General features: G+C 36.4%; 2 protein-coding genes across 2 annotated transcripts; one reads left to right on the top strand and one right to left on the bottom strand.

Moving 5' to 3' along the window:
* The first annotated feature begins 1,184 nt into the window (after window positions 1–1,184).
* Window positions 1,185–3,448, top strand: LOC143446520 (nucleolar protein 12-like). Its single transcript, XM_076946177.1, has 3 exons — window positions 1,185–1,575; window positions 1,702–1,901; window positions 2,876–3,448. Exons 1-3 carry the CDS (start codon window positions 1,360–1,362, stop codon window positions 3,021–3,023), a joined length of 564 nt encoding a protein of 187 aa, XP_076802292.1. The 5' UTR covers window positions 1,185–1,359; the 3' UTR covers window positions 3,024–3,448.
* LOC143446519 (uncharacterized) lies at window positions 3,291–9,899 on the bottom strand. Its single transcript, XM_076946176.1, has 18 exons — window positions 9,740–9,899; window positions 8,356–8,403; window positions 8,012–8,158; window positions 7,808–7,910; window positions 7,537–7,670; window positions 7,130–7,253; window positions 6,848–7,022; window positions 6,619–6,761; window positions 6,308–6,459; window positions 5,928–6,044; window positions 5,455–5,608; window positions 5,276–5,343; window positions 5,078–5,179; window positions 4,814–4,996; window positions 4,272–4,709; window positions 4,056–4,146; window positions 3,550–3,644; window positions 3,291–3,418 (listed from the first exon to the last, which is right to left on the bottom strand). Exons 1-18 carry the CDS (start codon window positions 9,833–9,835, stop codon window positions 3,365–3,367), a joined length of 2,424 nt encoding a protein of 807 aa, XP_076802291.1. The 5' UTR covers window positions 9,836–9,899; the 3' UTR covers window positions 3,291–3,364.
* Between the last annotated feature and the right edge of the window lie 301 nt (window positions 9,900–10,200).

The following is a 10,200-nucleotide window of genomic DNA, read 5'->3' as shown; positions in this document are numbered from 1 at the left end:
CCGATACCGGTACTGTCTCTATACTGAATTACTTTTTTCAAGAAATTTCAGTCGGTCCCGGTACTCGGTACTTCAAGTGATTATTTCAAAATTTTAACAAGTATGTTTTCAAAAATACATGTTAATTAATCTTTAATGCTGATTTTAGCATCTGTTGATCTTTTTAAATCTAGAAATGTTAAGTGAAATTGCAAGCGATTAACGTTACTTATGTTTTGACCTGGAACAATTGTTACCGGTGGCATTATAGCGGCAAATATTGCATTTGTAGAAGCATCTTTTACACAAAAAGTACTGCTGCCGAGTACTGAAGAAGTACCGAACTACATTTTCAAAATAGTGCCGAATCCCGGAACTGTCTGTACATCTTTGTCAAGTAGCCTACCGGTACCGTTACCGACGGTACTTTCGAAGTACCAACTGGCCACCTCTGCTATTGTTTAATGCTATTGAATTCCCAAAGTAAGCAGTAAGGTACCGTGCACATCGTTCCGCAAGGAAATAACTCCACGTGTGGTTTCATTGTCTTTAATCTTCTAACTAGCGCCCCTTTTTTGAACATCTTTCTACGCTGTACTAGCACATGTGTTTTGACGTATTTTCCGCAACCTGCTGATACAGGAAAGATGGTAGGACAGACTATCACGTGCAATCTTCGTTACTGATTTGTTTCGGACTTTTACACCTTTCTAATATAACTGAAGTAGCGTTGGAGTGGCTTTCAAATATCATGCGGTTGCGATTACATTTATTACATTAAAACACTTATTTACATTAAACACTGACTATATAATTTCGGAATTAACACGTGTCAATAAGATAAAAAAGCAAGACAGTAGATTTGGATTGTTTATGCAGGGCATCGTGGCCGTGCTGATATGCAAGAAGACTATAAAATAAAGCAAACAGTCTGTGTATGGGTCATAGACTGTTATATTGGAGTATACGCGATAACAACTCAAGCAGATAAACTATAGTGTATAATAATGTTGTTAATTATGTATTTCAATAGAAAAACCGCGTCATTTTGTAATGTTCTTTTACTTAAGGATAGAATCATTTAATTATTTAATAAGTAATTATTTTAAATAGCAGATTTTTATGCGTAGCTTGAGTAAAAGGGGATTCCCCTTTTAAATGATGTTGTAGGTTGTAGCCCTCATGCCTTTCGGTTTCTTGTTTTTCGTCAGAAGAAAATTACAAATTTTGCCTTTGGATATGTTTAGTTTTGGCTCGATGCAATAGTTCTTGATGTAGTTTGCCTTGCTTTGTTATTTTATAGCAGTTTTGCGTGAAGTAGTACACTTGACCAGCGTAGGCTTATGAAAACCTCTGAAAGCTGGAACGACTGAAATCGGTATGGGAAAAAGACAATATAGGTCTAAGACTAGCTTAACCTTTGATGAAACAAAACGAAAAGAATTTTTGACTGGCTTCCGAAAGCGGAAGGATGAAAGAAGAAAACAAGCTCGTGAGAAACTGGACCAACAGCTAAAAGAAGAAAGAATTCGAATAAAAACCAAGAAAAGAGAAGCAGTTCAACATCGCCTGGAGGAAATACACAATATCAAAATGGTATTTTATTCCTAATATTTTCAATTGTAAATGTATAACTTTAACTTAAATTGTGACATTTAAATTAAGTCATAGCCTATACATGAAATAGACTACTAGAACTATGTCTCTGCATTAAACCAACAGGAACATGATGTTTATGGCACAGCTTGCGTGGATGTAAATGAAAATACAATTGATATGCCAAATCACACTGTGACGGTGGTTGAAAGCGATTTGTTTAATCCGGTCACTGATATCTTCATGGGAGAGAACAAACACGATGATAATACTGATGACACTGCTGGAGACCAGACTGACAAACCAGTGGGCAAATTCAATGCAAGGTAGGCTCGTGAAGTGCAAGAGTTGACGTCAAAACCGCAAACCAACAAGCATAAGATGTTGTTTTGTTAAGATGGATACTTGTACCTATTATTGTCTGTTGCTATACCATATCAAACTACTTTTGCTCGTTTGAAAATTGTATGGCGGTTGTTTTGGCCACTGGATCAGAAAAACTTTACACAGGTTTTTGTAGTGCTTAGATATCTCCCATTTATTAGTATAGTATATTTCCCATTTATAGACAGTAAGAAAAGGTGTCTCCGAGCAATAAGGTAGCTATTAATTTAAAAGTGAATGTTGTAGTAAGTAGACCTGCCAGTACAAGAGAATCCACTTTGGGGCCATCAGTTCTCAATGAATTCATTAAACAGTGGATTTACGATCCAAAGCCCCAAAAACACAGCCCAAAATTGTAAATAGATTGGCACAAATTTAAAACTGATGTATCGTTCACCAACGAAAACAGTGAAGTAATGGAGTTTCGTTAGATATCAGCTTACCAGTTTGGCCAATACTGATAACCAAGTTTTGTTACAGGAATTGCTACAATGTGATAATTAATGGTTTTCAATTTGTTAAAAGTAAATAAATGTCAGCTCGGTAGCCTGGTGGTTCGAGTGATACAGCTTTTGTTCAGTGCTCTATACCCAGTGGCGCTAATGACCTTGGGCAAAGCATTAACAACACTTGCTCCAGTTCAGTGGACCTGATTAACAGCTGTAAATTTGGGCAAAAACAATGTATAAAATTAATGTGCGACGATCGGAACTTGCACAAGATCTAGCTTGATGACCGGGGTTTGAACGATAAAGAATCATCGCCGGGTTTAAGTCTATGCAAAGACTTTCCTCAGAAGTCAGGCGAAGACTATCCTCAGTACGAGGATAAAGATTATTCCACCACAGCAAACAACATGAATAATCTGCCTGCCAAGCATTCATAACCCTAATGCAGGTTCCATTTTGTTGTATAGGAGGGCGGCTGAAAATATCAGCAAATTATCAAAGACAAAGCAAAAGCTGAACAGCAAGAAAAAGCAAAATTTACCTTCCCAGAGAGCATCAAAGAAGACTAAAAAATTTCTTCAAAAGAAAAAACATCTGAAAGGAATCCACAAATGATGACACATTTACACCAAACTTTTTAAATGTTTACTGGCATAGCGAATGCTGTATATTCCACCACGCAGCCATTTTTTCTGGCTTTGCAAACTTAAGAAATGAGCGCATAGAAAGAGGATTGTTTAAATTTAGTAGTGGTTACAAAAAAATAGGTTTATGCTAGTCTATATGTGATGCAGTTCTCCGAAATAGTTATGTAATTCTTATAAACCTCCAGTATCTGCTACCAACACTGATTCTGTCTAAGCTCACTGACCATATTGCATGGATTCTTAAAAAAGCTATTTTATTATCATGCTTAAATAAAATTGTTACAAAATTTGTAAAATAACAGTGTTTAATCATTTAAATTCTGCATGAGATGTCAATGTGTGCCATGCTGCTGTGCTCGGGTCCTAGAAATAAAAATTGTTTTATAAAGTTGATCACTGATCAGCGTGATCTTGATCCCACTTTTATGCTTGAATAAGTTACAGTATTTTAGATATTTATTGTTCAAAGAATGCTGCATAATTCAATGACTGACCTGTGTTGGCTTGCTTTGTGGTTTCTTGCTAACCTGAGGGGTTTCAAACATGTCAGTCGTTGGAAGACTCACTTGCACTCTCTTCCCCACTTGATCTGTTTAAAATGGAAAGTTGGTTGATTGGTATTGTTTGATTATTAGTATTTATTATTAATATTTATTCTTGGCTAAAGAAAATCTTTGCCCAGCTTGGTATTGGTTCTTCACCAACCATGCCTCATTTCCCTGAAAGGAGCTTATATGTATGCAGTACATTGATATCTTTATCAACATGATTCAGTGGTATTAATGCAACCCCACACTATGCGTGAAATGTTTTGAAATTTTTCATAAATTTATTTGGCACTCAGTCTGGTTTCAAATGCAGCGCGCTTGCTCTTTCCAAATGTAGACTATGTTATTACGTAGTGATAGATTTTAATAACGTTGTAATTTACCCTGGCTCCCATCTTTTGTTGTTACCTCAACAAGTGTTGAACTAAGAGTATGGTAAGAAATACACTCACCATTTCGTCGCCTTGCAACTAACTTCTGCAGTCTTCCTTGTGCTTCACTGTGTTGCCTGTTTAACTCTGATATGCGATCTTCCAAGCTCAACTTAACATAAGAATTCAAAGTTTTTGAGATTTAGAAAATCAAATAAACCTCTTGATAACTTTAAAAATTTAGTAGAAGTTAAGACTCAAGAATATTTGTAGAAGTTAGTAAACTGGTAAAACCACCTGGGTTCTTTGAATGCTGCTTAGGACAACTTTCTGTTGTTGCATAGCATGAGGTGAGGACATGATGCTGCTTGTCAACGAGATGTTGCTTTCAGTTTCACTTGTGTCTTGTTCCAGGAACTTAAAACTCCCGCCATCACTGCCAAATAGATTCTCAGTCGACGAATTTTCGTTTCCTCTGGGATTCACAGAAGTGACAAGAAGTGGATTCATCAGTTCAGGGACATCGTGACACGGCGGGGAGGATGAGAATGGAACAACACGTTCCTCGTTTGTAGACCATGCCACATTGCTTTGCTGGATGAGCGGTTTTGCAGCTTCCATCTGCAACTTCACAGGAAGTGGAGCGAGATCAAGGGAGTCTGCTACTCCAACTGAAGAGGAAGCGACGTGTTGTGATGAAGCCACAGAGCCAGGTGGTGACAATCCGGAGAAAATCTATTCAAATTCAAGCAAAAAATTCTATGGAAAGTTTGTAGTTAACCAAGCTTTTAAAGTAAGATGAACTTGACACAAGTTGTGGTAGTTACAGGAAACTCAACCTTAGCCTGCTGTGTCAGTTCATCCATTCTATGTTGTGCTTCAGCGTGTTGAAGTTGCAGATGACGCAAGTGACTTTCAACTGAAGCGATAGTTTGTGCAGCTTCTTGAGTGCTGCCGAAAGTTAAAGATGTCGGGAAAGGCATCGCAGCAGGGGGTGATGGGGCTCGTTGAGATGCCACAACCTTATGAAGTGAGAGCAAATTGCAGGACTATGTAGTTACAATTGTCCTGTGCTAGTAACATGCCACAACATGAAAACTTACTTTGTCATTTTGGGACTTTAACGCATCCAGAAGTCGAACCATGTCAGTTTTTAAGGCAAGTTCCTCCGCGTCTTTATCTTCCTGCTTCGAGCTGCATCCCGCCTGAACACCATGGGAATAGTGAAATAACGGAATATTCCAGCATTTTTAAGGCACAGAAGCTGAGATACAGCAATGTTCTGCTCCAACTGCAATTACCTCGAAGACTTGGATCCCATTAACATCAGGTTCCGCTTCATCGACCACGATTGTGTTTTCAGAAATCACTGTAAAAATTGCAAACATTTTTCAAAATTGGAAAGGTAACTGTCTCAAACCTTTTTCGAAAAAAAAAACAATTCTCCAGTTTAATTTAATCACGGAAAATCAAAAATTACCCAATTTATTTTCTAAATCGCAAACAGTTTGCGTCAAATTATTAAATCTTTCTTCAAGTTGAGACATTGCTTCCCTGCTTTCACGATTTTGTGTTTCTTTTTCCAGCTTTAGTTTTTCTTCTAATGACTTGACCTGTTCCTGGCCTTGCTTTATCTAACATCCGGTAAAATTTGTAAAAAACTTGTATAATAATATGAACTTTGAATATAACTACAAGCTAAGGGGTGGTAGTGAGTGCTAATTCATTTCCCTATGAAAGCAAAATAAAATTTACTGCACAAAATCAATAACTTTCGAGAAAATGACCAGGTAATTGCTTGTCGTGATCTTTAGCAACATTTTAATCTGAATGTATGTTTGTTGTTTTTGTAGAAAAATTGATCACTTAATTACCAGTATTGCGAGTGATACATCCAAACATAACCCACAAGCTGTTGTCAAGAAGTTTTAACGAATGAAACAAAATTTTTACCACTTTTTGTGTGTTAACAAGCTCCATTGTCAGTGCCTCGGTGACAGCTTGTTGGTGATCAAGTTTTTCCTGTAAAGATCCAATTTTTTTCTCAACTTCTTGTGTCTTGATCTCACCCTGAACATAAAATAATAAGTACCGGAATATTATGGGATGATTATGATGATGTCATAAAATCTACAACGTTCCGTCCATGTAGAGTTCTTAAAAATAAAACAAAAGAAATACAGTTGGAATTATACAGACAAAGTACTTTTAGCAAATACATTCTTTGATCTGAAATGAGCTTTTGAAAAATTCTGAATCGAGCAATATCATTGCACACATACTAGTGGCCATACTACTAAACATGCTACTTATCAACCCTTCCCTAACCATACCTCATTAACATAAGAAATTAATCGGGTGACTGCATCAATAAGGGTGGCAGTGAAGCCTGCCAAACCAGTTCCAGAGTTGGTTTGTTCTTCCTCTCTTCTACCTGTCCGTCCTTCGAAAGCAGTGATGCTCTTTTCAACTTTAGCCATAGCACCTGACCCAGGAAACTACCATGTCAGCATTTACGGTCAGTGTTGTCTCGTTGGTATGCACCAATTGCAGAAAAATGTAACTTACAGTACTATAAATGACAACTTCAGTAAAATATGCTACTTGTTGAAGTAAACGCCATTAGATTCAATACTATCCAAACCTTGTAAGTCATCATATGTCATATTGCACTGGGTTATGTTAGCTCTGGGCTGAACTGATATCGCTGTAGCTGTTGAATTGTTGAGTTTTTTCTGCAGTTTGGATGTATCACTCGCAATACTGGTAATTAAGTGATCAATTTTTCTACAAAAACAACAAACATACATTCAAGAGTAATACAGAAATAATTTCAGATTAAAACGTTGTTAAAGATCACGACAAACAATTACCTGGTCTGGTCATCAACCTTCATTTTATTATCGCTTGGTTTGTTTTCCTCTTTTTCTTTTATCGGAGATATTCTAGAGAGAGTTCTTTTCACTTCTTCCGTGCAGTTCAGTGCTGATTGTTGCATTTGTGACCTCACATTTGAATTCTTCTCAGGTGTCTTCATAAGTTCAGAATCTGGAATAAACAAGAATGAAATAAAACAAATAATGAGTCTTCTTTCTTAGCAGTTTATATTCAGCAAATCTAGATGGTATAATATGAGAAATATCCTGCTGCAATACCTGCTGCTTTAGGGTTCCTTGTATTGTTCATGGAGTCCTTCAATAGACTCATGAAGCGGTCGTAGTCAACTTTCGACTCAAACTGCACATCATCTTCATATTCACTTTCATCAGATGATGACATCTGGACATATGTAAGGAGAGATAAAAGGCAAAATACAGGTCTGTAACAACACTGATATCTAACAAACTATTAGAAGTTTATGATATACGTAAACTAGAAGTTTAGGATAAATGTATTATTATTAAACTCTACTCCAACTTATAGAGTGAAATTGAAAGAGAAAATAGCTCAAGGTTAAATTAGCTTACGTATTGTCTGCTAGGTTATGATTCCATACCACCTAATTTCAAAATACTGTTGGATTGGTTCCTTTTAATATTAATGATATAAACAGCACACATACCCCATCATTAAGTGCTTGACTATCCATCACTGAATCTGACAATGCATCAAATTTTGATGGTTGCTCAGTTGCCGTGGAAACTGGAGGATCTCGGCCTTGAATTTTACCGGGAGCAAGAGTAATGTTTGGACGACCTAGTCGGAATCAAATTTCAATTAACAAAAAAGTTGTCCTTTTTTAAGAAAAAGGAAGACTTGAAAGCATAAAATATTTAATAGGCATAACATTCATGTGCACAACTAAATGAGATTACAGTAAGCTGCAATTATACCTGATTTTCTGCATGTAGAATCGTGAAATAATGTCTTTACAGAAGCCATTGTTTTATCAGTTCTTCGTAGCACTTCATTTAAATCATTGTGGTCGTATAAAACCTGGAATATGTTTGTTTATTTAAATGATAAAAACCCACCTCATGTAACAGTGGCATATCATATTGTATTACCTTTGTATATACCAAAAACAGCAGCATTACCTCTCTTAAAATTGCCAACTTTTTCATTTCCAACTCAACCTTGGCAGGACTTAAAACCAGATCAACAGGAAGTCCTTTTCTCTTTGCGGTTAATTCCCGACGAGCTGCATCGACATTCTTTGATTTATGACGGATTTGCCTTCGAAGCTTGTCAACAATATTTATGGTGAAAATTAAAACATGTGATCACTTTAATTGAAGTCGATTGCGACTGTTTTTATATATACACAGCAAAATATTGCATATGCTTAGTACAAAAACCTTGATCTTTTTAAGGTAAAATAATAACAGCATATAAACAATTAGAATATACAGATTATAACCAAATACGCTAAAATGCTTACCATTTCTTCCGGTGATGCAGCATGAACAGTAAGGTCCTGAATTGTGTTCTAAAAGCAAACATCACTTAGTCAGTTACCTTATAGACAAAATAATCTCCTAATCAATATCGTTTGGTCATGTTATAATCTAGACCAGTGGTTCTCAAAATTTTTCAAAAGGAAGTATGTAATGGTCTCCTAGCAATTTTTTAAATGCCTCACGGTCCCTTAAAAAATCAACACAAAACAACATTTTGGTTATTATGGTATCAATGTGACGGGTGTACTTGCTTCTTTGCAACCAGTTCAGTGATGTTTGGTTCCGTTTTGGACAACGTAACCCTAATATCGTGAATCACATTCAACCGGTTTCGAGCTTTTGGCTTGATGGCAAGAAGTGCGGTTTTTTTGGAAGGTGCTTCGCGGTCCCAGAAAATTGTCTCGCGGACCCCAGTTTGAGAACCACTGATCTAGACTAAGAGTAGGCAAACTTTTTGACGCATTGGTTGCATTAGGCATTGAGTTTAACAGATGGGTAAAATCATAAGCAATTATGATGCAATAATTAGTTTTCAATGTCTTTTGTTTATTTATTATAAATCGGCATTCAAACAACCAGCTTTGAGTAGTCTGTTTATCATAAATCGGCCTGAACTTGTAAAATTTTGGCACGCACATAGACCAGTCTCGTGCATGTGCCACAATAGGGTTGCCAAACCTGGAAAAATTATTGGTGGCTAAGTTAAAGCTTTGTAGTAAATCATACTATTCCAAGTGAGTTTAAACAGTTTGAAAACTGCTCACCCTTTGTGAGATATCTTTGCATAGGCTAATAACACATTTGATACGCTAAACTGACATCTCTAAAATAGTTCCAACTATTCGTTTATAAATTAATAACATTCGGGTCTAGTGCAGAAGTGCATAACAGCGTGATGCATTTGTATACTAGACCCCTGCTACCCAAATTGTGATGTCATTAGGTTGTGCACTTGTTATGGACTAGACCGTAATATTCATTGCACTTTTTTTTTTTGACTTAGGCCACATAACTTTGACTTAAGCCATGCAACGTCTGAAAATATTCGTTGAATTTACGCCTACTTATAATTTTGGTTTTTGATTGTCTCAAAAACAGGTGTTACGCATATATTCCAGCTTCATAGAATCCCTGTGTAGGTCGTAGTTTACCCATCCTTGTTCTACATGAATATGTATAGCATAAATTCCCACAACAAGAAACATGGCTATAGACAACAGTGCCGGATTGGAAAACTTGCAACGTGTGTGGCTGATTTAAAACAGTTTGCTGGGTTAACCGCTTTGCTGCTTATTGCAGAAACAATTTTTCCACAAATTGAAAACTTAAAAATCTGGAAAATGTGCGTTTTTCGTATCAACTTACATCCCAGCCCGGTTGCCTAAGCGAGGAATTCTTTTTCTTTGTGTGTGACCTCGGCTTCAAAAGTTTCCTCCGTTGTACATGACCACGATAAAACATGATACCTTATACTGTATTATTTTTTGTCAGAGCCTTAGTCAAGACTAAAACAACAAACATACACTTACAGTAAAAATAGCCTGATAAACCAAAAAGTAACAGAAGAAATAGGCTACGTTAATTTTTCAAACCCATTTCATAAGTTTTGAACAAACCGCCAGCTGATAGCTAAGTAGTTGACAGTTGTCAGTCGTAGCAAGCGGTGAGAGTAGTAATTTTTTTGTGTTTTCTGGGAGCATTTTTTAATTTGGATTAAAGAACCAAGTTCGGCTTTTGTTTCAAAATTATAATTGTGTAACTGAAATATAATAATTATTGCTGTAGTAACAATGTTTTATTTATAAATTATTCGGATAGACAGTCAT

This window comes from Clavelina lepadiformis, chromosome 2, assembly GCF_947623445.1.
Source record: "Clavelina lepadiformis chromosome 2, kaClaLepa1.1, whole genome shotgun sequence".
Lineage (NCBI taxonomy): Eukaryota > Metazoa > Chordata > Ascidiacea > Aplousobranchia > Clavelinidae > Clavelina > Clavelina lepadiformis.
The sequence above is the reverse complement of the archived record's forward strand: the minus strand, read 5'-3'. Positions and strand labels throughout refer to the sequence as shown.

Excerpts from the sequence above, each read along its gene's own strand:
- LOC143446520 (XM_076946177.1), top strand. The coding sequence starts at position 1,360 with ATGGGAAAAAGACAATATAGGTCTAAGACTAGCTTAACCTTTGATGAA. Across the intron at positions 1,576-1,701 it reads AAATACACAATATCAAAATG|GAACATGATGTTTATGGCAC; the intron begins GTATTTTATTCC and ends TTAAACCAACAG. Across the intron at positions 1,902-2,875 it reads GTGGGCAAATTCAATGCAAG|GAGGGCGGCTGAAAATATCA; the intron begins GTAGGCTCGTGA and ends TTTGTTGTATAG.
- LOC143446519 (XM_076946176.1), bottom strand. The coding sequence starts at position 9,835 with ATGTTTTATCGTGGTCATGTACAACGGAGGAAACTTTTGAAGCCGAGG. Across the intron at positions 6,460-6,618 it reads GACATATGATGACTTACAAG|GTGCTATGGCTAAAGTTGAA; the intron begins GTTTGGATAGTA and ends TTCCTGGGTCAG. Across the intron at positions 4,147-4,271 it reads GCAGCATTCAAAGAACCCAG|TTGAGCTTGGAAGATCGCAT; the intron begins GTGGTTTTACCA and ends TCTTATGTTAAG.